The sequence below is a fragment of the Kockovaella imperatae genome (assembly GCF_002102565.1).
Source record: "Kockovaella imperatae strain NRRL Y-17943 chromosome Unknown BD324scaffold_6, whole genome shotgun sequence".
Lineage (NCBI taxonomy): Eukaryota > Fungi > Basidiomycota > Tremellomycetes > Tremellales > Cuniculitremaceae > Kockovaella > Kockovaella imperatae.
In genome coordinates, this window is record NW_019028946.1 from 249,751 (window position 1) to 271,401 (window position 21,651).

The 21,651-nt window shown below is 52.4% G+C and overlaps 11 protein-coding genes across 11 annotated transcripts; 6 read left to right on the plus strand and 5 right to left on the minus strand.

The window, feature by feature from the left end:
* Positions 1-3: 3 nt before the first annotated feature.
* On the minus strand, positions 4-2,178 carry BD324DRAFT_579435 (putative branched-chain-amino-acid aminotransferase 2; the record flags this gene model as incomplete). The annotated part of the gene is made up of 12 exons (XM_022013378.1): positions 4-160; positions 225-401; positions 460-566; positions 612-705; positions 750-837; positions 886-904; positions 964-1,043; positions 1,100-1,196; positions 1,240-1,263; positions 1,335-1,474; positions 1,615-1,762; positions 1,981-2,178. The coding sequence occupies 12 exons, from the start codon at positions 2,176-2,178 to the stop codon at positions 4-6; spliced, it is 1,329 nt and encodes a 442-aa protein (XP_021871148.1).
* Positions 2,179-2,513: 335 nt separating this feature from the next.
* BD324DRAFT_426435 (hypothetical protein) lies at positions 2,514-4,279 on the plus strand. Its single transcript, XM_022012750.1, has 8 exons — positions 2,514-2,762; positions 2,889-2,991; positions 3,071-3,136; positions 3,220-3,372; positions 3,433-3,513; positions 3,579-3,780; positions 3,839-3,900; positions 3,962-4,279. Exons 1-8 carry the CDS (start codon positions 2,670-2,672, stop codon positions 4,144-4,146), a joined length of 945 nt encoding a protein of 314 aa, XP_021871149.1. The 5' UTR covers positions 2,514-2,669; the 3' UTR covers positions 4,147-4,279.
* A 2,008-nt stretch (positions 4,280-6,287) lies between these two features.
* On the minus strand, positions 6,288-7,538 carry BD324DRAFT_624856 (glycine cleavage system H protein). The gene is made up of 4 exons (XM_022015740.1): positions 7,092-7,538; positions 6,880-7,029; positions 6,576-6,707; positions 6,288-6,466 (listed from the first exon to the last, which is right to left on the minus strand). The coding sequence occupies exons 1-4, from the start codon at positions 7,222-7,224 to the stop codon at positions 6,360-6,362; spliced, it is 522 nt and encodes a 173-aa protein (XP_021871150.1). The 5' UTR covers positions 7,225-7,538; the 3' UTR covers positions 6,288-6,359.
* Positions 7,539-7,678: 140 nt separating this feature from the next.
* On the plus strand, positions 7,679-9,348 carry BD324DRAFT_624858 (mitochondrial carrier domain-containing protein). The gene is made up of 6 exons (XM_022015741.1): positions 7,679-8,072; positions 8,145-8,250; positions 8,312-8,427; positions 8,485-8,721; positions 8,779-9,128; positions 9,186-9,348. The coding sequence occupies exons 1-6, from the start codon at positions 7,831-7,833 to the stop codon at positions 9,257-9,259; spliced, it is 1,125 nt and encodes a 374-aa protein (XP_021871151.1). The 5' UTR covers positions 7,679-7,830; the 3' UTR covers positions 9,260-9,348.
* Positions 9,349-9,525: 177 nt separating this feature from the next.
* Positions 9,526-10,887, minus strand: BD324DRAFT_624861 (Pre-mRNA-splicing factor Cwf15/Cwc15). Its single transcript, XM_022015742.1, has 4 exons — positions 10,207-10,887; positions 10,064-10,151; positions 9,695-9,969; positions 9,526-9,639 (listed from the first exon to the last, which is right to left on the minus strand). Exons 1-4 carry the CDS (start codon positions 10,707-10,709, stop codon positions 9,627-9,629), a joined length of 879 nt encoding a protein of 292 aa, XP_021871152.1. The 5' UTR covers positions 10,710-10,887; the 3' UTR covers positions 9,526-9,626.
* Positions 10,888-10,907: 20 nt separating this feature from the next.
* BD324DRAFT_681047 (putative Phosphoribosylformylglycinamidine cyclo-ligase) lies at positions 10,908-13,826 on the plus strand. Its single transcript, XM_022019105.1, has 5 exons — positions 10,908-11,310; positions 11,423-11,965; positions 12,013-12,164; positions 12,215-12,353; positions 12,403-13,826. Exons 1-5 carry the CDS (start codon positions 10,995-10,997, stop codon positions 13,710-13,712), a joined length of 2,460 nt encoding a protein of 819 aa, XP_021871153.1. The 5' UTR covers positions 10,908-10,994; the 3' UTR covers positions 13,713-13,826.
* A 96-nt stretch (positions 13,827-13,922) lies between these two features.
* On the minus strand, positions 13,923-15,402 carry BD324DRAFT_426684 (hypothetical protein). The gene is made up of 3 exons (XM_022012751.1): positions 15,128-15,402; positions 14,878-14,999; positions 13,923-14,741 (listed from the first exon to the last, which is right to left on the minus strand). The coding sequence occupies exons 1-3, from the start codon at positions 15,196-15,198 to the stop codon at positions 14,134-14,136; spliced, it is 801 nt and encodes a 266-aa protein (XP_021871154.1). The 5' UTR covers positions 15,199-15,402; the 3' UTR covers positions 13,923-14,133.
* On the plus strand, positions 15,061-15,729 carry BD324DRAFT_624866 (hypothetical protein). The gene has a single exon (XM_022015743.1). The coding sequence runs from the start codon at positions 15,197-15,199 to the stop codon at positions 15,434-15,436; it is 240 nt and encodes a 79-aa protein (XP_021871155.1). The 5' UTR covers positions 15,061-15,196; the 3' UTR covers positions 15,437-15,729.
* Positions 15,730-15,732: 3 nt separating this feature from the next.
* BD324DRAFT_624871 (phosphoglucomutase) lies at positions 15,733-18,346 on the plus strand. The gene is made up of 6 exons (XM_022015744.1): positions 15,733-15,958; positions 16,124-16,328; positions 16,456-16,749; positions 16,811-17,489; positions 17,536-17,641; positions 17,692-18,346. Coding segments are annotated over exons 1-6 (1,755 nt in total). The 5' UTR covers positions 15,733-15,956; the 3' UTR covers positions 18,161-18,346.
* A 30-nt stretch (positions 18,347-18,376) lies between these two features.
* BD324DRAFT_426863 (hypothetical protein) lies at positions 18,377-19,221 on the minus strand. The gene has a single exon (XM_022012753.1). The coding sequence runs from the start codon at positions 18,959-18,961 to the stop codon at positions 18,455-18,457; it is 507 nt and encodes a 168-aa protein (XP_021871157.1). The 5' UTR covers positions 18,962-19,221; the 3' UTR covers positions 18,377-18,454.
* Positions 19,222-19,512: 291 nt separating this feature from the next.
* On the plus strand, positions 19,513-21,643 carry BD324DRAFT_426692 (hypothetical protein). The gene is made up of 3 exons (XM_022012752.1): positions 19,513-19,721; positions 19,785-19,929; positions 19,984-21,643. Exons 1-3 carry the CDS (start codon positions 19,621-19,623, stop codon positions 21,532-21,534), a joined length of 1,797 nt encoding a protein of 598 aa, XP_021871158.1. The 5' UTR covers positions 19,513-19,620; the 3' UTR covers positions 21,535-21,643.
* Positions 21,644-21,651: the final 8 nt, after the last annotated feature.

A 21,651-nucleotide genomic window follows, 5' to 3' on the forward strand; every position in this document is an offset into this window, starting at 1 on the left:
TACCTACTTCTTCCCTACAGTGTCTTTTGCAATAACACTCCACTCATGCTCAAATTCGCCGGTCTGAATGCCTACTACTCGATCCAAGACGGCCTTGGCGATAGGCCCCATGCCGTCTGGTCCAACAGGAATGGGGATATCCTTGCCTTGGAAGCCGATTCTATGAGTCCCAGAACATCAGCAACGACCTCTTTGCATATGTAGGCTGGCTCGCCACGACCCACCTGTCAACCGCCGAAACGATCGCAGCTGTTCCAGTTCCAAAGATTTCCAACAATGTACCGTTCTTCTGCGCTTCAACAATCTCCGCCATAACCATTCTCCGTTCGTTGACCTCGAGTTTCTCAGGCAGACCAGGGATCTTGTTCCCTTTGACGTGCTCACGTGCTAGCTCGAGGACACTGGGAAGAGGGCATGTCAATCAGTATGTGCAACACTGAAAAAAATGGATTGACTCACCTCAGTCTTGTCACTCCTGGCAGTACAATGTCGTCCAGGGGAGGTGTGGCGAGTTCGACAGTGCCATCGGGCTTCTTGAACGATACGAAGAGGTTCATGGTTCCGACCTGCTAGTGGTCAGCTGTGTGTGCAATTGGTCCTATGTTGCTTACTTCGGTGATCTCATGCTCATCGCCATACAACCACAGATTCTGACTGTATCCCTCTTTTGCAGCTTCGGATTGAGGGACAACTCCGGGGGCATAACTGAGACGTATGAGCTGACCCCTTACAAGCACGACGGAACTCACTTGGCACCAATCTTGTATGACCCTGTACCGCCGGGAGCAGCGCGAACGTATTTCGTGGATGCAAGGAGTTGGACAGGTTTAAAGCCGCCTGAAGAATCGTCAGAGACAAGTAGGTCCAAGGTTAGACGAGACGTACTGGCGTAGTAAGGTCCGACCTAGGCTTGAGATTAGCTAGCTGCTGTCTTGGAGGCCTTTCGCAGGCATTATGACTCACAGGAGAGCAGATGACGAAGAGCAGGGCATCAGAAGACGGTCCGACGCCAAGAGCATTCTGCGTGCCGATCATGGTAGGTCCTGTGGGTTCATAGTCAGTAGGATGATGTGGGGTGGAGATGATACACAGGACTGACGGATGTACAACGAGTATCCCTTTTCTTTCGGAATCCATTCACTGTCCATCAAGACGAGTTTCTGAATCAATTGAGAGAGAGCTTCGCCGTCAAAGGCCTAGGATACAAGTCAGACCTGGGAGGCTCTTCCTCAGGCTCACTGGTAAAGCGATACGCGAGGCACTCTGTGGAACCTCATGTGTCAGTTTGACATCGATCGTCGGGGTCCAGTAGCCAACTTGGGTCTCGCGCTCACCCTGTTCAATCGAGCCATGTTTTTGTCCGGTCGAAACAGGCGTACCGTGCCATCTTCATTCCTGTATGCTTTCATACCTTCAAATGTGGTGAAAGCGTAGTGAAAGACGGTACACGACGGGTCAAGGACCAGAGGTCCATCTGGCAAAGGAGTTCCGCATTAGCGAATCGTTCAGCGTCTGCCAAAGGGGAAAGCGATGAAGAGTGTCGTCCGAAGAGGGGATGAGGCTCGCACTGCTATCGCTATCGCCAGATAACCTCGGCTGCTGAACTCGACTCACACGGCTTGATCTCGGGTGTTCCCCATCCACTCGCACTGCTCCATGGGATCGTCAACATGTGATCTGTAAATGTCCTTCCAAAGACCAATTTTGAAGATGGGGGTGGGGTCTTGCGTTTGGGATTGTCTTGAATCTTTACGAGAGAGGGCTGAGAGAGCGCGGATGCCAAGCGTCAGCGCATTCTCTTTCATCTGAGGTCGGGCCTGGGGTAAGATTGGAGATCGCATCTATTGTCTTAGGCAAGCGTTTCCAAGTCGCTGGACCCTAGTCTCGTCCGCCTCCCTCTTCCAACACGAAGACTATCAGATGAAACAACACCTCCCAAAGCACGCCTTGACAGTCACACGGCCATGATCAGCTACTCACATCGATATCTGGGAGAGCTACGATCTCTCCCGTCATGATATCCCTGGGAGGTTGCGGTTGTCTCCCACTTGACGCCTTGTACCCTCGGACATGTAAATTCGCTAGAGGTCGAAGTCGAGGCAGAGTTCGAGAGGTCGATAAGCGAGTAGAGGATGAGAGGGAAGAGGCAGGTAGCCTCCATGAGCGGAGAGAAGGCATCTTTTGCTAAACTGATCCACTTTTGACAATGCCTGATTGCTCGTTGACAACACTTGGTACAGGTCCAGTCCTTGAAGATTGGAATGGTGGACAACGCGATGGGATATGAAACCGGGATTGATTTTTCGACTCGTGGCGGACTCCACGGCTCGGATCTATCCAATACCTTCGATCGCATATTATCAGGCAACGACGGCGGCGGCGGCGCCTACTGCCCAGCTAGTCGAGCAACATGTCATACCGTTCAGATCGGGCGCGCAAAAGTCCCTCCTATACCTTGCACACGCAGCCTTGCTCCCGGTCACCCCCGCGGGATCAGGCTTGGGCTTCAGCTTCAGCTTGCCAACACGAGCTTGGATCTTACGTCAGCAGGGGTTCGAGTCCATGACGCGGAGATGTCATTGCCGAGCGAAGACATCCCATCTAGTCGTTGATCACCATCCACTGTATCTCTATATACCCATTTACCACAGACACACGTATACGCCACGATGCAAGGAGGAAGTGGCAAGCTCGGGTCCATATGGGGTAAAGTGAGGGATGGAGCTCAAGCTGCTGGAGCCCAAGCATCCACTATGATCAAGGTGAGTGTATGCTCCACAGCGGTTGAGTGGATCAAAGGCGTTGCCATAGGTCTGGCGAGGCCGGTTCTTTATGCCTTTCGGACTGCAAGAAGAAGCCTCCGAGCTGACGCTTTCTTGTAAACCCAGGATGGATCAGCTCGCGCTGGTACCGGCGGAGCGAGCTTGATGCAAGGGTTCACTTTACCTGGAGAAGCGGACAAAGCAGCCAAGATCTTAGGGCATTTCTTAGGTGAGAAAGAGGGAGAGAGAGAGAGAGCCTCTCTATCTCTGCCTTTGTGCTAGAACTGCACTGATATAGGCACACTTAGCGGACGCTACACACCCTCAAACGGCTTTGAACTCGGTCCCTAAAGCTGTCCTTCAACGAGCCAAAGGTGAATGAGCCAGTTGTTTATCCCTCCCGCATAATCTTCCCTCCCCACCATGATTGGACCTGAGCTGATAGTCGGCTACACAGGTCTCGCCGTCTTCACTATACTCAAAGCTGGATTCGTGTTTTCCGGTAAAGCCGGTTCTGGACTGGTCATTGCTCGACTGCCTGATGGAAGTTGGTCAGCTCCAAGCTGTATCGCCACTGCTGGTGTAGGGTGGGGATTGCAGATCGGGGCGGGTGAGCTGCAGTGCGACTCAGTTTCAATTGATTAGGATCGACTGACATCTGGCACATCAGATATCACCGAGGTCGTCATCGTGTTGAACTCTGAAAACGCCGTCAAAGCCTTTTCACAAGGTGGCAATGTTACGATTGGAGGTGCGTCTCATGTCTATCTTAGACAGAGGAGAACCCTTCGGGCTGACATTGAGGCCTTCTGAAAGGTGGCCTTTCAGCCGCTGCTGGACCTATCGGGACCGGAGGGAATATCGCAGCCTCACTTGTCAATCCTGCTCCGATGTTCTCATACTCGCGTTCCAAGGGTCTCTTTGCGGGACTCACTCTGGACGGTACGATCCTCGTCGAGAGAAAAGACGCGAACAGAGATTTCTACGGAAGCGATATATCAGCTGTGGACATTCTGGCGTGAGTGTCTGAACCCTCTTACTTATTCGATGGTGAGAGTCTAACTGACAACTCCACGACTTGTCAGTGGCCGAGTACCCGCTCCGGAGATCGCTTCTGCGATGTACGACATCATTGAGGGTGAGTGCAGCTGGATAGATACGATACTCCTGAAGCACGATGCTGATACTCTCCCAATCAGCCGCTGAAGGTCTGGATGAAACTGGTCTCCCGGCTGAAGGCTACGTCCCAACTGAAAGCGGTACACATGTACCGGTTCCCTCCGCCTCGCAAGGCTATACGATCGGAACTCAACCAGGGTCGACCGGCTCTCAGACTGTTTTCGACTCGGCGGATCATCAGCCTGGCAGTACTAAACCGGTATAGGTTCGGGGACGGACTCGTGGTCGGGTGGCTCTTGATTGACAGATTTTAGAGGGATTCGTATTTTGGCTTGTGACGATGGCTTGGATGCACGATTTATAGGCTGAGTGATCCCCAGGGTGGTCTTCACGGTCCGAGGCTGACCTTTTGAGACCACTTACCGCCCCCCGAGAAGGAACTCGTGGACCTTTCTGAATCTAAATACTTACCTTGACTCAGAAACAATATCGCGGAGTGAAGCCTTGCACTCGGTAATTGACTTCGTCATCGGTTGTGCGGTACTGTATCACGCAAGTTCAGCAAGTGTGTTCATGTGTCTAGCTATTCCTATCGTGTTTATGCGACGGTGACGGCTACGACCACACTCCTGTTCCAACACCTCCCGCTTCATGGCTACTATCATTCAGATCATTGGTAAGGCATGCAGAATGCTACTGAGTTGCGGTATCAGTCCTGCTTGCTGTCGTCTGACCAGTGGCTTGTGATGCCTTGGGAGTATACCCGAGCTGCTCCCAGGTTCTGCCTGATTCGGAAATCGTCAAGGCGAGTGATTGTCCGAGCTCCGCGAACAATCTATCTTTGTTGGGCCACTCTCGGGCGGACCAATCGTTCCAAGCGTTAGCCGCTGCATCACGGTCATCACCATTTGGTAGCTCCTTGATGACCTGCCAGCGCTCTTCCGCGCTCATGTTGGAGACGGTCTCCTGTGCTTCGGATTTTGTGATCGTCATGCTGTGGGCTTCAACGGTCAACTGCGTGAAATGTGCGTGCGTATGATATGGGAAGGAAATGTCTCGGTGGCGGTCGACTGATGTCTCTAGAAAAGCACTACAGTGCTTAACATACCCTCTCCTTATGTATCCCAGGGCAGTTGAAACTCTTCACAGTTCGCTCCGTTGACAATCTTTTGATTCCTTCCATCTTCCGGGGTAACTCTGCCTCTGGACTGATCGAAAGGAGGAGACATCAAAAGAAGATGCAGTTGACAGAACATCCATTCATCCTGCAGGGAGATAACGACGCGTTTCATCGAAACTATCCGGGCGAGCTGCGCGCCGGTGAGCCGCGATTGGAGGACTTCTCGGTCCAGGCCTTGGCGAGGCAAATTGAAGATACTAGAACGATAACTCAACATGGGTACAAGTGGCGCTCACAAGCTTCGCTGGAATGAAGATTGCACCGATCGATCATTGTCAACTTGTCGACCAAGTCCGGGTTCGGTGCCCTTGTCGTTTGGTCCGGCGAAAGGCAAGCTCTAGCAGCCAAATACACCATAGTCTAGAGAGAGATTCAGTCCTACGCTCGCCCGCCACCCAGCACGCATCCTTCGAGCGACCAGGTGCCTCAGTCAGCCTCTTCTCGGTTATCGTGCGAGAACTTCGGAAGAGATCGATGACTGGTCCTGCACAGTGTGATCTCCGACATTTCCCCATGCATTCTCAATCTATCAGCATACTATGTGTGCCGATCGCACGATGAAAGCTCGTCTTATTTCGACGTGCCACCGTTCGAAGTCTGGCCATCACCATGAGTTTGGGTGGACGAACGTGATGGCGCCTCTGTGGTACTCGTGTTCGAGTACATTGCCTTCGTTGCCATCCTCAATACTGCCTCTTTCATAGGTCCATCAGACATCTCCCTACTCGCATTACTGAAACTATTGATATCAGCGAGGCGCGCATCAAGTTCTTTGTTCGAAATTGTTGACATGTCTGCGTTGTCCTTGCTTCTCGTAGATACGGGTTTCTGGCGTTATAAGAGTGCGTGAAAGTTTGGACGTGTTGTAGCAGTAAGAACGTAAGTAAAAGAGAGAGAAGAGAGAGAGAGAGAACGAGAAAGAAGGGGGGGCAGGGAGTGAGAGCAAATCAATCCATCCCTCATCCTCACGCATACGCTTAGCGAGTTGAAGGTCGATATAAAATGATGAAAGGAGGTCGGTGACGTTCTGGAGTCCTGCCGGGACAAAGCAAGGGCATGACGCGATTCGCGGACGCAAGCATGAAGGCGAGCTTTGTCCGAGTTAAATTATGAGATAGCGCGGAAGCTTTCAAGTACCAAAGGCGAGACCTCGAGGATTGGCGCGACGCTGACGAGGGAGACTCAAAGACTTCAGTCAGTCTCCCGCATCAGCCGATGTCAAAGCTTGAATCCGCTGCAGCAGACAACTGTACATCCTGTTGAATCGCCTGTTCTGAGACTCTGATTTTATTCCTTCTTTACTCGTCCTTGCCGGGATCCGACTCGCAGAAAGCCTTGTAGCCCGCATCGTCCATGAGTGTCTCGACTTGAGCTGGGTCAGATAGCTGAATTTTGCAGACCCATCCTGTATTACAAACGCGTCAGCATGGTCTGTTGGGTCGTTGTTTGCCCAGGAAGGGACGGCACAAAGTCTGGGTGTTCCCACTGAACTTGAACTTTCTACCCCAACTCACCCTTTCCCATAGGATCCTTGTTCAACAGACTTGGCTGGTCCTTCAGAGCTTCGTTGACTGAAGCGAGAGTTCCAGAAACTGGGCTATAGATGTCTGATGCTGCCTTGACGGATTCAACGGAGCCCATAAAGCCTGCACAGAGGAACATGAGTCAGCACGGTGTGATGAGATGGGTGATACAAGGCGGGTGAAGCGGTGAGACCGCGTAGCGAATGAGCAACAGCGATTGGAAACAAGGAGCAGCGCCGCAAGACCGCGGCCTCGTCCCCGGACACCCCGGCTTCCCTCCCCTCGATGCACTCACCTCCTTGCTCGAGGGTGTCTCCTGGCGCAGCGACTTCGACGTAAACGACATCGCCTAATGCCTTTTGAGCGTAGTCTGTGATGCCTACAGTTCCGATATTGTTTTCATCGACCGTGATCCACTCGTGGTCATCCGAGAATCGAGGACCGGCTGAATGAATCGACAGAATCAACACAGAGGTCTAGCAAAAGCGAGTTTCTGACTAAGCTTACATGACGCGAACCTGACAGAGGTGAACCTCTGAGCCACAGGCAGACAAGTAGGCTTGACGAGGTTATTTCGGACGGCTGTTCGATAAAGGTTGGAAGAGGGTGTAAGGAGGGGTCGGAGAGCTGCGCCAAACATGATGTGCCTTTTCTGATTGACAGGTGGGACAGTGGTTCGGTGCAACGAGAAGAAGAAGAAGAAGAAGAAGAAGAATAAATTTCGTGCGACCTCAAGGAGGCGTTGTTCCACGAAACGATAGTAGTCAGGTATTGGATATAACCAGCAAAGATTCAATTTCCAAGAAGCGGTAGTAGTTGGTCCTTGGTACGGGCTTCCCGGATGGAAGTGATGAAACTAGCTCTAGGTCGAACAGGTCTGCATATGCCTCCTCTCTTAAGAGTCTTCGTCCACAGTCCAATGCAATCGAGACCCTTCGCCTCGTCGTTGCCCCCATTGCTCCCCCTCTACAGCGTTGCCCCTGCCCCTGCGTTCACCACCACGCCCCCTCGCCCCTCGCCCCCCCGCGCTGGCTGCTGAGTGCCTCGTTCGGTAAAATACGGAGTTATTTCCGATTGATACCTTAACGTTTGAGTGTGGATTCTCCTCCGCCAACTCCGTCATTTTCTCTTTCTTTTCGTTTTTTCTCCCTTCCTCCTTTTTTATAATCATCATCCTGCTTCCTTCTTCACATCCTCCTCCTCATCCAATAACCTCCAAGCTCTCAAAAAGGATATCTTCACCACCATGTCCAACTACCGAGCCAACCCATTCTTCGCTACCACCAACAAATTCTTCCTGCCATCTGTCGGAGACAAGGTCGATCAAGCCATCGATCAGACCAAACAATTTGGAAAAGATGCCAAATCAAAAGGTCAAGAATTATACAACAAGGCAGATCTCAAAGTCCAAGATGCCAAAGAAGCCGTCAAGGACACTGTCAAGGACTTGAACCCTAACACCCCCACCGGAGCTGATCTCTATGCGAGGTGGGTTGATTCACCCTAAGCGTTTGAGCGATGGCATACCTCATGTTCGCCTGACTGACTGATTCTTGCTAGATTCGCCCTCGCTGGAGCTCTTGGATGTGCCGTCACTCACGGTGCTTTGACACCCGTCGATGTCGTCAAGACTCGAATCCAACTTGAACCCGAGGTCTACAACAAGGTGAGGGAGGACATTGGGCATGAAACCGATAGACAACGTTTCTCACGCTCGGACTCGACAGGGTATGATCACTGCTTTCCGACAGGTCACAGCCAAGGAGGGAACTGGTGCTCTTTTGACCGGTTTGGGACCTACCGTCGTTGGATACGCCATTCAGGGAGCTTTCAAATTCGGAGGGTCAGTTATTCGTCCGACTTGTGCCGCTGCGGACTTTCCAGGCTGACACCGCACCAGTTACGAGTTCTGGAAGAAGCAGGCCATCGACTACCTCGGAGTCGACTCTGCTCGAGAACACCGAACTGCCGTTTACCTCGGAGCCGCTGCCATTGCTGAATTCTTCGCCGACGTCGCGCTTTGCCCCCTTGAAGCCACCCGAATTCGTCTTGTTTCTCAACCTGACTTTGCCTCTGGTCTCGTCGGTGGATTCGGACGTATCTTGAGAGAAGAGGGACCCGGAGCCTTCTACGCTGGGTGAGTCCATCCGGAGACTGACCAGAGAGAGACCCAGTCCTGATCTCGCCTCTTCAGATTCGGACCCATTCTCTTCAAGCAAGTCCCATACACCATGGCCAAGTTTGGAGTCTTTGAGGTTGCCGTCGAGCAGATTCTGTCCGCCACTGGAAAGTCCAAGGACTCTCTCACTGGTGCCCAGACTCAGGCTCTCAACTTGTCTGCCGGTGTCATTGCCGGTTGTGCCGCCGCCGTCATCTCTCAACCTGCCGACACTCTCTTGTCAAAGATCAACAAGACCAAGGGAGCTCCTGGACAAAGCACCACCTCTCGACTCATTGAGATGGCCGGAAAGCTTGGTGCAGCTGGTCTCTTCACTGGAATGGGTGCCCGTCTCGTCATGATCTCCACTTTGACCGCCGGACAATGTGAGTTCGCCCTCAGGGGATCTCTTCGAGGTGTAGAGTCACGCTAATACTCCCCAGTCTTCATCTATGGAGATATCAAGAGGATGCTGAATGCTACAGGAGGAGTCGAAATTAGCAAAGTACCCAAGTAGAGCTTTCCTACGCATCGAGCAGACCCCTGGAGATGATATAGACCTACGTCCCGATGATAAACGATGCATTTTGAGACGTCCCGGCTGAATTTCTTCATCTCGTTGATTGCCGAGCCGATTGCCGAGCCTCCTCCACGTGGGAGGGTACAGCGGTTGCTTCGGAGATGCAAGGTCTGATCATCCCCTGCCACGAGCGGACAAAGGGCTTGCGTAGGAGATTCAACACGAGGCCTCAACGCTGTACACATAGTGGACACCCTGTAGTGCGTCGGGCTTGAAAGTCATCATACATTCATGGAGAATACGGAGAGCAGGTTGGTCCCTCTATTTCCTCAATCATACAAAGCCCCGAATGTATCCCAAATTCCTATTTGATGAATCTTCAGATTGAGTGTCAGTCATAGAACCAAGGCTCGAGCCCGATTCGTTACTCACTTGAGCATGAACTTCTTATGAAATTCACTTCTCAACAAGTCATTGACAAACTCTCCCTTTTTCGGCTTATCGTCCACTCCCACAGCTTGATTCTTGAAGATCAAATCGTCGTCCCACCTCCTCTTGACTGCGAATGTCCCTGTACTTCCAGACATGGTAGATCCTGGTGTACCGGGTTCGCGTTGACCAAGAGCAGCTTGAAGGTTGAGTAACGGATTACCAGTTGCTATTTCTTCATCACGTGTCTGTTTGCCTGCGACCGCTGCTTCTGCTTCCTGCCCGGGTGAATCCGTCAGCGCTGTCTTTGTCAAGAGAGGGCAAGAGGGAAAGAGGAGAGCGTGAATCAGATCGAGAGACCATCACTCTCACCTGCCTGGCCTTTTCTTCCGCTCTCTCTTGCTTAATCTTGGCTAATTCCGCCATTAACGCAGCAGTGTCATCCTCATCATCACTGTCGCTGGGGAAAATCATCGGTCAGCTTGCGCTTTTTGACTAGGTGGCAATCAACACACTCATCCTCATCCTCCTCCTCATCGTCATCTTCATCCTCGTCCTCACCACCATTCGTCTCCACCGCTTTGCCCTTTCCTTTATCCGCGCCATTCGTTTTCAGCGCACCCCCCTCGTCATCCTCGTCCTCATCCGAGTCATCCTTGTCCAGCTCGGCCGCCTCTTCCAAGATCTTTCTCCTCTTGGCTCTCTCAGATGCCTCTTCACTGTTCTCTCCTGCGCCTGGTGTAGTCGCCGCTTCGATAGCTTTGGCACTTTCGTTAAAGAGCGGTGGGAGAGGCGGTAATCCCTGGGCTTTCCTCTTCTTATCCAATGCTACTCGTTCCGCTGCTAATAGCTCAGCCTTCAAGTCCCTCTTCTGAATATCGCCTGCTCCTCCTTGACCCGGTTGACGAAACTTGAGCTTTGTATGACTTGCGAGAGATAGTTTGGAGATTTGTTGAGAACCTGCCTTGGTCTCTCGACCCATAGTAGGGTTCCATTGGGGACGATGTGCGTCGGACATGGTGAGGCGGGCGGCGACGAAGGTTCGATAGACAGTCCAATGGCTGGATGAAGAGGTGGGACGATTGACAACGATCCAAGGAGCAACGAATTGATGTTGTATAGGTCGAATGCTTTGAGTTTTCCAACCGCTTGGGGTTCTTGTGATTTGCTTCCGCTTTTCCGGACTTGAATTTTTTTTCAATTGAAATGCTAGAGTCCTGTTCCCAAATGTGCACATAGCACTGCTGGCATAGTTGCTATCGGCGAGATTGACCAGTCAGTCAACATCACACTGAGGATAATCATGGCTTCCTCTTCAATCAGCACCTTCCCCGCCTCTCAGACCTCCCTGACTATCCTTATCCTGGGTTCAGGAGGTCGAGAACATGCCTTGGCGTACAAGCTTGCTCAGAGTAAACGAGTGAGCAAGGTGCTCGTGGCCCCTGGCAATGGAGGGACAGCCATAATGGGTGGTAAAGTCACCAATGTCCTCGAGAAGTGGGGCGGCTCGACAGGCTACGAGAGTATAGCTCAATGGGCCAGAGAGCAAGGTGTAGATCTGGTCGTCCCTGGGCCTGAGCAGCCTTTGGTCGATGGTGCAGAGGTCGTCTTTAGAAAAGGTGAGTCAAGATCCAGGAGAGGAATGAGAGCAAGAATGATATCGTCTCAACCGGCCATCCATTGTCTCTCTTCTGAGCAATAGCTTCGCTCGCTGACACTCGCCCTGTACAGCCGGAATTCCCGTCTTTGGACCTTCACCCGCTGCAGCCTTATTGGAAGGGTCCAAGTCCCTCTCCAAGGCTTTCATGGCTCGGAACTCCATTCCGACCGCCTCGTTCCGATCCTTCACGTCTGATCAATACACCCAGGCGAGCGAATACATTCAATCCAACCCGTTTACCTCTGGTCGGTGTGTGATCAAAGCTTCGGGACTGGCAGCTGGAAAAGGGGTTTTGATCCCTGAATCGACGGATGAAGCTATAGAAGCTCTCAAAAGCGTCATGCTTGATCGCGAGTTTGGAGATGCGGGTGATGAAGTCGTCGTTGAGGAGTATTTGACGGGACCGGAAATTTCCGTCCTGGCATTCTGTGATGGTTACTCGGTCGTACCTTTACCCGCTGCGCAAGACCATAAACGGATTGGCGATGGAGATGTCGGACCTAACACTGGTGGAATGGGAGCTTATGCTCCGGCGCCAGTGGCTACTCCGGATATCATGGAGAGAGTCATGAAGGAGAGCTTGGAGCCGACTCTCAAGGGAATGCGTGAAGAGGGTGAGTGTCTCGTTCGCTCTGCGCCATTATTACTGATACGCTCTCAGGTCACCCATTCGTCGGAATGCTTTTCACTGGTTTCATATTGACTTCAGATGGTCCGAAAGTCTTGGAATACAATGTTCGATTCGGAGACCCGGAGACACAGGCATTGATGCTGCTATTAAGCGACGAAACGGATCTCGCCGAGGTCATGCTTGTGAGTGAGGGATCTTCACCGGAAGATTCGTTGCTGATCCAACTCGTCAGGCCTGTGTCGAGAGACGACTCGACTCTGTCAAACTCGCTTACAGAGATGGACATGCCGTGTCCGTCGTCCTTGCATCCCAGGGGTACCCTGGTAAATATCCCAAAGGCATTCCTATGTCGATCCCTCCCATGCCAGAAGGTGAATTTTCACTGAGGTCTACAGAGTCCATGCTGAATCCCGTGTCTAGGTGTTCAGGTCTTCCACGCCGGTACCGCTATCAAGGGCGACACCGGAGTCACAGATGGTGGTCGTGTTCTCGCCGTGTGTGCTTTTGCTCCTTCTCTTCGCCAAGCTGTCGACATGGCGTACAGCGGGGTCGAACTCGTCGAATTCGAAGGCAAAACTTTCCGACGTGACATCGCGTACCGAGCCTTGGCAGCTGAACCAGCCCCTTTGACTTCCACCGCATCCTCCTCTTCTATCCCTCAACGACCAGTCACTGGACTCACCTACGCTTCAGCGGGGGTTTCTGTCGAGAATGGAAATTCTCTCGTGGACAACATCAAACCCATTGTCAAAGCGACTCGCCGACCCGGAGCTGATGCTTCCATCGGAGGATTCGGAGGGGCGTTCGATCTCTCTGCTGCCGGGTACTCTGACCCCATCCTCGTCAGTGGAACCGACGGAGTCGGTACCAAGCTTCGTGTCGCGCTAGAATACGGCAAACACGATACTGTTGGCATCGATCTCGTCGCCATGTCTGTGAATGACCTCATCGTTCAAGGTGCTGAGCCGCTCTATTTCTTGGACTACTTTGCGTGCTCTGCGTTGGATATTCAAGTCGCTCAGGATGTCATTACCGGTATTGCCACTGGGTGTCTTGAATCTGGCTGTGCTTTGATCGGGGGAGAAACGGCGGAGATGCCAGGAATGTACCATGGCGACGACTATGATCTCGCTGGATTCGCCGTCGGAGCTGTTGAACGGAGTCAACTATTGCCGAGGACGGATATCGTCGCTGGAGATTACTTGATTGGTCTGCCGTCCGATGGTCTTCACTCGAATGGATTCTCCCTCGTCCGAAAGATTGTCTCTCTCGCTGGATTGACATATGATTCACCTACACCTTGGTCCGAGGACGTCCCGCTCGGCGAGTCGTTATTGAGACCTACTAGATTATACATCAAGCCGTTATTGCCAGGAATCAAATCTGGTCTGTTCAAGGGCATGTCTCATATCACAGGAGGAGGATTCACGGAGAATATCCCTAGAATCTTCTCGGACCCTGCACTTCAAGGTCTAGGTGTGGAGATAGATCTCAGGACGTGGACATTGGACCCCGTTTGGAAGTGGTTGATGAGCGCTGGCAATGTCGCGCCGCTCGAAATGGCCAGAACGTTCAACTGTGGAGTCGGAATGGTCATTGTCGTCGGAGCAAACGAGGTTGATGCGGCGTTGCAGAGTCTCACAGAAGGTGGTGAAAGGGCATTCGTGATGGGTAAAGTGACGGACAAGTCTGGGGTCCAATACGTCGGCATGGATACTTGGAGTGTGTAGAGGAGTGTGTGTCTCAACGGGAAGGAGTATCTTACTGTGGTCTGGGTTGAAGTGAGGCCCTAGAGATAGACTGGTTCTAGTTCAGAAGACCCTTGTGCATTATACATATCATTTACAACATCTCGCCTGTCGTGTGTGGGAGTTTCTCTTGTCAGAGAATCGACGCCAAAAATGCGTAAGGTGCGGTGCAGTACATACAAAACAGGATCGCCATTGTGTCATATTCGTTTACCGTCGTAGAAGTCTTCTCGTTCCCTCATTTGTCCACAATAGGTGGTCTCCCTCACTGTACCTCCAAGGAAGCCCGTGTATCTATTGCAATCCCGCTTCTCGTGTCTGTCTAGCCTCGCTCCCATCCTGCTCTGTCTGGCAGCCACACAGCAGTATGTTGTGTAGAAACGGCCGTAATACTCCTCATATCTCAACACTGCACCTCGTCTTGCCATCCCGCCGCCCATGCCGGAGGACCGGTAGGCAGACCGCCGAAATCTGAGTAACCTCGCCTGAACGCCTCGGACTGAGGTTGCGTGAGACGCGCCAATCGCTGTGTCCCGGCTACGGTGACATGCGGGCCATCATCGTGTTCGATTTCAAACTTGGTGTCGGATGGATAAGCCGTGTTAGGGGTTTGAGGAGCAGGGAGGACGTGTTGAGGGCAAGGAGTGTGTGTTGCACGACGAGCGGTGGTGTTATGTTGAGGGCAAGGAGAAGGAGTATATGTCGTTTGAGCAGTGGAGTCGTTCTGGTTCTGAGGAGCATCCGCAGCGTAAGAGTGAGCTAGGGCATGGATTGAAGAGGGACGATTGATATCGAAGGCCTTGGTTGCGATATGGCTGTTCTGATTCGGCAGACTCGACTGTCGTTGACGAGGCGATTGTCTCCGACACTGTATGTACAGTCCGTCCTCGGCCACTGGCGTGCCAGTCCCCTTGGAACCAAAGCCCATGAAGGAGATGATGGGGATGGACCTCTTACGAGGTAGGGTTTTGAGTGCGGGTGAAGGTGGAGAGACAGTCAAGGATGGGAGAGCTATACATATGTAAGCAGATATCAGCTTGGATGACGGGAGGGAAGGGAAGGGATTCGTGTGGAGGTGGAATGAAGATGCGTAGGTTGGATGACAGGGAACGAAGGCCACGTCGATAACGGCCGTGTTCTGACCTACGGGCAAGGGAAGTGTCCTCGATTCGTTGAATAATTGTGTATTGCGAGAGAGTAAGTATGGAAGGTCGCAGTGAAGGTTGAGCAGAGGGTTCCAATTTCCCAATGGATCGGTATGGCGTCACCCTGTATAGGGAGTCAGTTCATATCATCTCGTGGAACAGTGTATGCTGAGCTCAGAATGCACTGAATGAGCACTTCAATCATTCAACCCCTTTGGAAAGTTTCTTCAGGAAGACTACTGGGATGCAAACAAGTTGTGATGATGATGATGATGAAATAGGAATGAATGGAGGAGAAGAAATATCTGCAGGAAGACCACCATGAAGAAATCACAGCTCCTGTTTTACCCCCTCTTTTGGATTGCTCAGTCGTCGTTGTCGTCGGAAGGAGTCGCCTTAAGTCTTGTTGTACACATTCACCAGAGCGATACAAAGCATGGTGGACCTCGAGGCGAGGGTGGGTGTAGTGGTCATTCGGGCCTTGGACTGGGTCTGCCAAGGCGAGAGACGATGCACGCGTGGATCCGTCCAGCACCTAAGCTAAGGAGTTGGGTATGGTGAGGCTTGGTCTTTGTACTCTTGAACATTGCTGACATGTCATTGTCCTCGAGCGTGAGTTCGCTTGGAGTTTGTGTCTGGACCTTTACATCAAGAGGTCGGATCAACTCGGACAGCCCATGTGTGACTGCGGAGAGGATTCTCTTGGTCCGTTCAGAAGTTGATTCTGATGACAGTGTAGGAGTTGACGAGGGCGGTCACATACGTGATCCACAGCGCTGCCTGGAATGCTTGAGTGCTGGATCCCCGAGGCCCTTACATGGCTGGTGCTGTTCAATTCTGCTGAAACATTTCAGCTCACGCCACATTCAGCAGCGACTTGGTTTCAGCTCTCAAAAACAAAAAACGGCCCAAGGTGCCACAAACACGTGGGTTGGTTGCTTTCGCGGGGGCGCGGAGCGTCATTCCCACCCCATGTATTCTTCAACTCTCGCTCCAACCATTCTTGGGATCTCTCTTCATCTTTCACATTCCACACATACCCACCCCACCTTGCAGCTGTTAAAGAGAGCATCATTCAAAGATGTGAGTGGTGCCATCCATGGTCCTTGACGTCGAGCTGCACGCCGCGAAAGCGAAGAGACAATCCTCAATCGTTGCTTGGTTGCTGTCTCACTTCATCTCATGTCCCGGCTCCCTGTGTCCTCATGTTCCAGGACTGAATCTCGCTAATGTGCGCACCTCATGCAGGTCCAACAATTCTGAATTCAAACGGACGACTGTCCAGACCACGCCTCATTCTGGTCAAAAACCGGGTACCTCTGGTCTACGAAAAAAGGTCAAAGTGTTCCAACAGAAACACTATACCGAAAACTTCATCCAGGCCACATTGAGTGCTATGCCTGGAGGATGCGAGGGAAAGACATTGGTTGTGGGAGGTGATGGACGATTCTTCGTGAGTGTCGAGGCTAAAGGAGCAGTGCCTGCTTTGCGCCTGCTGGTGAAGGAAGTTTAACCCTCCCGTGACCTACCTCACATTCTCCCTGCTCGACACTTAGATCACTCGCTGATGGTCACTCCAGTCTCCTGAAGCCACCCAAATCATCCTCCGACTCGCAGCTGGTAACGGCGTTTCCCACATCATCATCGGTCAAGACTCTATCCTCTCCACTCCAGCTGTCTCTGCCCTCATTCGATCCAAAAAAGCAGACGGTGGAATCCTCTTGACCGCGTCTCACAACCCTGGTGGACCCAACAATGACTTTGGAATCAAGTTTAACATTTCCAACGGTGGACCTGCCCCTGAAGAAGTCACCAACAAGATTTACAAGATCACGGAGGATATCAAAGAGTACCACGAGGTGGATCTACCAGACGTACGTTGAGAGATCGGAAAATGAATCATGATTGGGCGTCTGCTGATCCTCTCGACGCCAGCTTGACCTTTCCAAGACTGGTGAATTCACTCATGGCCCTCTCAAGATCACCATTGTCGACCCCGTGTCCAACTACCTGTCTCTCCTTCAATCCATCTTCGACTTTGACGCCATCAAGGAGTGGCTGCACAACACCAACCCCAAGCCTACTGTCCTGTTCGACGCTCTCAACGGAGTCACTGGACCATACGGCCGAGCTATCTTCGTCGACACTTTGGGACTGGACGAGAAGTCGATCCAAAACTGCACCCCTTCACCAGACTTTGGAGGTGGACACCCAGACCCCAACTTGACTTACGCCCACACCCTCGTCGAGGCGGTCGAAAAGAACAACATCCTCTTTGGAGCTGCATCTGACGGAGATGGAGACCGAAACATGATCTATGGAAAGGGCGCATTCGTTACTCCCTCCGATTCGGTCGCCATCATCGCCGATTGGGCTGAAAAGTGTATCCCATACTTCAAGTCTGGCGTCAAGGGTCTCGCCAGAAGTATGCCGACGAGTGGAGCCATCGACATTGTGGCGAAGAAGAGAGGATTGGAAGTCTTTGAAGTTCCGACTGGGTGGAAATTCTTTGGCAACTTGATGGATGCTGGACGATTGAGCATTTGTGGAGAGGAGTCATTCGGAACTGGATCCGACCACATCCGAGAGAAGGACGGTGTCTGGGCTATTGTCGGTGAGTTTTCAACTGTATGCGCGAGATTCAGCTCATACGTGCCTAGCTTGGCTTCAGATCCTCGCCGCCGCTAACAAGGAAAAGCCTGGCAGTGACATCAACGATGTGCTCATGATGCACTGGAAGAAATATGGCCGAAGCTTCTTCTCAAGGTGAGATTCCGCCATCGAGGCAACGAGCATCGCTGATGCCTGCCACACAGATATGACTACGAGGAATGCGAGTCTGCCGGTGCCGAAAAGATGATGGCGCACTTGCGTGAACTCTTTGAATCCTCTGGATTCGTTGGATCCGACTTGTCTGCTACATCCTCTTCTGCGTCCTTCAAAGTCGCCTCAGCAGACGATTTCTCTTACACTGATCCGATTGATGGATCCGTGTCGAGTAAACAAGGTCTGTACATCAAGTTTGAAGATGGATCAAGGATCATTTTCCGACTTTCTGGAACTGGTTCTTCGGGCGCCACCATCCGACTCTACGTCGAAAAGTACTCTCAGGACGAATCGGAATACGGCAAGGATGCTCAGGACGGATTGAAACCTTTGATCGAGGTCGCTCTCAAGGTCAGCAAGTTGCAAGAGTTTACTGGACGTGACAAGCCAGATGTGATCACTGTGAGTCGGGGGGCCCGGGTCGGTGGAGCGAGGCGCGATCCTGACATGATGTGCTGATTTGGTCTAACCAGTAAAATTTGTGCTACCGATTCACAAAGCGAGCGACGATGTGGGGGCTTCAGCAGCGAGTTTGCAATATGGACATGCGCGGCTAGAAGTGGAAGTATAGCTGAGGGAAAAGGTTCATTCTGCCTGCAATATATATGAAGAAGATGAATCGAAATGAATTCAAAATCCATGGTGTATGTGAGATGAAACGGCTGGTGCCTGACAACCAAAAACGCCACACGCCCTAAGACAAGAAATTCTGGACCCGTGAGGCAGCGGAATTCATATGGAGCGAGGATGAGTCTAGACTCTTGGATACAGCTGCATCTCACAAGTCAGCCTCGACGGGTTCTTGAGACCAGCCCATTCTCGCAGTGGATAGCCCCCCCCAAAAGAAGTTGGTCTGTAGAGTCCCTCTGCAGCAGCAGCAGCAGCAGCAGCAGCGGTCGCCTCACCCCACCCTTCGAGAGGACGCGTCCCAGTCGCGTGAAGCCCAAAAAAAAAGAAGAAGGGGCGGACGCCACAGGACCTGAACACAGTCGACACCAAAAATAATCCAGGTAGACAGACACACGGAGCGTCGAGCAGGCAGCAGCAGCAGCAGCAGCTGTAGCCTGTCAGGGAGGAGGGCAGGAGCCGGTGGACACAAGCTACGCAGAGGAATTGGAAGGCGGTATTCCTTTTGTTCGTGTTCGATGTATGGTCATCAATGGATGATCCAACCTCTTCAGCCCCTCTCTCATCAAAACGCTTGGACCCCCATTTGCACATCTCATCGTTCGCTCTGATCAACAACCTCGACGCGCGCATTGATCAAAGAGAAATAGTTTGGGAGTCTTTCCCGACTCAGACAGGATCCAATCCTCCATCCTCTCTCTCGACGCTCTCCGCCCCCTGGACATCGACACATCCGGCCAGTCGACTCAGATCCTTTGACACTGAATCCGTCCGTCCGGCTCTCCAAACAGCTCACCATCGTCCTTTCTCCAACTGCCTCCTCTCGACTTTGACCCCCCCCCCCCCCCTTTACTTTCGAGACGTTTGAGGGAGTACACTCTTTGGTGGTTCATAGGCGAGTGGCCCAGCGTTTGGACCCATTCCTCCCATTTCGTTTACACGACCTACGTACGTGCGCCGGACATACTCGCGTCTCCTTGTTGGCAACCAGGAGGCGGGCAATAGAGGGATTCGCTGGACGATCCTTTGAACGGACCCTGCTTGGTGTTTGCTGGACTGAAACGGCGATTGACATTGGGTATTATCAGGCCTCTCACGTCGCAATCGACCTGGCTACACTGCCTGTGTACTCCCCTCGACACTCATTTTGCGCTCGACACGACCGATCAAGCTAGGTCAGATCAGACAGTGGAGCAGGTATCCCCTATCTCTCTAGCGCCGTCGTACGGATCCACTTGATCTTAATACCTTGAAACCCACACAAGTCTCACTCTCGACTCTTTCCTTGCGCCATGTCGCTCAATCACCTCCTTGCCCGAGATGGATGTATCTCATGCAATGAGAACCCAACATGTAATTGTGCCGCTGGCGAGCAGTGCATCCTGACGTCCCGGTGAGTGCGGTGTTGTGCAGCAGATTGCGGGGGAGACAACTATCCTTCCTGACCGTAAATCAGGACATGCTCGCAATGCCCTCAGATCGAATGTCTCCCTGTTCCTTCCTCTAGTGGAGGGATCAACCCTGGTGTTATTGCTGGTCCTGTGGTCGCGGTGCTGGTCATCGTCAGCTTGGCATTGTTTTGGTGGCTGAGGAGAAAGAAGGTAGGTCGGCTATTGCATCGAGTCACCTCGGCTGACGCTTCGCTCAAAATTCAGCGACGAGACCTGCGACGACTCGAGCAATTGGCAGAACGGGCACGGAAAGCCGAATCAACCTTTCAGCTCTCGCATCCAAACTCTCCCGCACCTCACATCGCTAGCTCAATCAATCGATCAACATCGTCCAGGTCGCCGGCTCCCTCGACCGGGTCTCGTCTCCCTGCCCCGCCTCCGTCCGCATCGAGAAGGGCTTCGCCTTTACCTCCCGCATCGGTCAATGCTGAATTTCAAGATGAGCATGGTGCCCAAGTTAGGGTGTATGGTCCCAATGGCACTATCAACTTGGATCCCCGACATCCAGATAACGGAGGTGATCCGTTTTCTGATCGTCAGAGTGTTTCTACAGCCGCTACGAGTACCCACTCGACCAATATCATTCCTATTCAATACATCCCTTCATCTCGTTCCGAGGATGCAATGTCGACAGCTCAAGCCGCTCGAACATTGGACGAAGCGAGGCAAAACCTCTTTCGACCCGGGGCACCTGCCCGTCCGGCAAGATCTGGAGATTCAAGTTGGAAAGATCCCAGATCTCCAGGAGGTCTCTCCACTGTGCCTCGAATACGCGATTCCTACGTGTCTGACAACAGCGCTGCCCCTAGTTTCCTATCGGGCGCATCGTATGATGTCCACAATGACGCACCAAAAATTGTCACGTCGCGTCAAGTCCACGTTGGGAGAGTTCAACAGGCCGAAGTGGTCCACATGGGGAGGGGCAATCAGAGAACGTTGTCACCTTCCAGAGGACTAGAAGATGAGTTGGACGAAAAGGAGGAATGGGATAGAACCCCTACACCCGCTACGTTTGGTGGTAGACCACCCCCTACGCCAACATCTCCAGGCTATGGCACACAAGAAGGCTTGCGATCCGACAATGCTTCAGGGCGAGACGTGCTCTCTTCTCCTGGCGGCGGATCCAATGATCTCCGGTTCTCTATGGATTCACTCGCCTATCGGGACTCGATGTCATCCATGGGCACCTTCAGATACCTGGCTCAACCGGATCCCCAAGCTATCGATCAGATGCCAATGACGGCGACGCCGCGCTTAATTGGACCAGGAGCCCTCCGTAATGTCACTGCTGCTGCTGCTGCTGCTGCTGCCGCCGCTGCTGGTGGCTCCACTATGAGACCGAATCCGCCTTTTGCTGCTGCGAATGCTGGAGCAGGTCGAGATTCTACATTCTCGAATCGATCCTATGCCGATTCAGTCCTCTCTGGATTCCCAATGATTCCTCCGACTCAGGCTGGATCATCATCTGGATCCTTCATGGCCTCTGCAAGCGGGGTACCTCAGTCATCCTCCAGCAATACCCTTGATGGAAATGCGACTGTTCCAAGACCACCGCCTGGGTCGTTCAAACCTCCTCTTGGAGTTGAAGGACAGACGCCGAACGCCCCTTCGGGCCGACCATTGACAGCTGCTTCGGTGGCCGACTCGTTCCTTGGTACCTTCCCGTTTGTGCCTCCGAATATCGATGATCTGGCAGAGCTACCAAGTGCCGCTTTGCCCACAGCAGCGGTAGCTCCAGAGATGGCAAGGAGGTGATGAACCGGAAAGGGAGATCTTCTTCGTCTTGGTGTCATAAATTTGTTTTGTACATATCATAATTCTTTCAACCTGCAATATCACTTGTTGTTTTGACATCACACGAGGAATCAAGGG

Coding starts and splice junctions, on each gene's coding strand:
- BD324DRAFT_426435 (XM_022012750.1), top strand. CDS start 2,670: ATGCAAGGAGGAAGTGGCAAGCTCGGGTCCATATGGGGTAAAGTGAGG. Junction 3,137..3,219: donor TGTCCTTCAACGAGCCAAAG/GTGAATGAGCCA, acceptor TCGGCTACACAG/GTCTCGCCGTCTTCACTATA. Junction 3,781..3,838: donor TCAGCTGTGGACATTCTGGC/GTGAGTGTCTGA, acceptor GACAACTCCACG/ACTTGTCAGTGGCCGAGTAC.
- BD324DRAFT_624856 (XM_022015740.1), bottom strand. CDS start 7,224: ATGTTTGGCGCAGCTCTCCGACCCCTCCTTACACCCTCTTCCAACCTT. Junction 7,030..7,091: donor CTCTGTCAGGTTCGCGTCAT/GTAAGCTTAGTC, acceptor CGATTCATTCAG/CCGGTCCTCGATTCTCGGAT. Junction 6,467..6,575: donor CAAGGATCCTATGGGAAAGG/GTGAGTTGGGGT, acceptor TTTGTAATACAG/GATGGGTCTGCAAAATTCAG.
- BD324DRAFT_624858 (XM_022015741.1), top strand. CDS start 7,831: ATGTCCAACTACCGAGCCAACCCATTCTTCGCTACCACCAACAAATTC. Junction 8,251..8,311: donor AACCCGAGGTCTACAACAAG/GTGAGGGAGGAC, acceptor CGGACTCGACAG/GGTATGATCACTGCTTTCCG. Junction 9,129..9,185: donor CACTTTGACCGCCGGACAAT/GTGAGTTCGCCC, acceptor AATACTCCCCAG/TCTTCATCTATGGAGATATC.
- BD324DRAFT_624861 (XM_022015742.1), bottom strand. CDS start 10,709: ATGTCCGACGCACATCGTCCCCAATGGAACCCTACTATGGGTCGAGAG. Junction 10,152..10,206: donor GAGGAGGAGGATGAGGATGA/GTGTGTTGATTG, acceptor GATTTTCCCCAG/CGACAGTGATGATGAGGATG. Junction 9,970..10,063: donor CGGAAGAAAAGGCCAGGCAG/GTGAGAGTGATG, acceptor TCACCCGGGCAG/GAAGCAGAAGCAGCGGTCGC.
- BD324DRAFT_681047 (XM_022019105.1), top strand. CDS start 10,995: ATGGCTTCCTCTTCAATCAGCACCTTCCCCGCCTCTCAGACCTCCCTG. Junction 11,311..11,422: donor AGAGGTCGTCTTTAGAAAAG/GTGAGTCAAGAT, acceptor CGCCCTGTACAG/CCGGAATTCCCGTCTTTGGA. Junction 11,966..12,012: donor CAAGGGAATGCGTGAAGAGG/GTGAGTGTCTCG, acceptor ATACGCTCTCAG/GTCACCCATTCGTCGGAATG.
- BD324DRAFT_624866 (XM_022015743.1), top strand. CDS start 15,197: ATGAAGAAATCACAGCTCCTGTTTTACCCCCTCTTTTGGATTGCTCAG.
- BD324DRAFT_426684 (XM_022012751.1), bottom strand. CDS start 15,198: ATGGTGGTCTTCCTGCAGATATTTCTTCTCCTCCATTCATTCCTATTT. Junction 15,000..15,127: donor CATCATCATCATCACAACTT/GTTTGCATCCCA, acceptor CTCCCTATACAG/GGTGACGCCATACCGATCCA. Junction 14,742..14,877: donor CGAGGACACTTCCCTTGCCC/GTAGGTCAGAAC, acceptor ACATATGTATAG/CTCTCCCATCCTTGACTGTC.
- BD324DRAFT_624871 (XM_022015744.1), top strand. Junction 16,329..16,455: donor GAGGTGATGGACGATTCTTC/GTGAGTGTCGAG, acceptor TGGTCACTCCAG/TCTCCTGAAGCCACCCAAAT. Junction 17,490..17,535: donor CGGTGTCTGGGCTATTGTCG/GTGAGTTTTCAA, acceptor ATACGTGCCTAG/CTTGGCTTCAGATCCTCGCC.
- BD324DRAFT_426863 (XM_022012753.1), bottom strand. CDS start 18,961: ATGCGCGCGTCGAGGTTGTTGATCAGAGCGAACGATGAGATGTGCAAA.
- BD324DRAFT_426692 (XM_022012752.1), top strand. CDS start 19,621: ATGTCGCTCAATCACCTCCTTGCCCGAGATGGATGTATCTCATGCAAT. Junction 19,722..19,784: donor CAGTGCATCCTGACGTCCCG/GTGAGTGCGGTG, acceptor ACCGTAAATCAG/GACATGCTCGCAATGCCCTC. Junction 19,930..19,983: donor GGTGGCTGAGGAGAAAGAAG/GTAGGTCGGCTA, acceptor CTCAAAATTCAG/CGACGAGACCTGCGACGACT.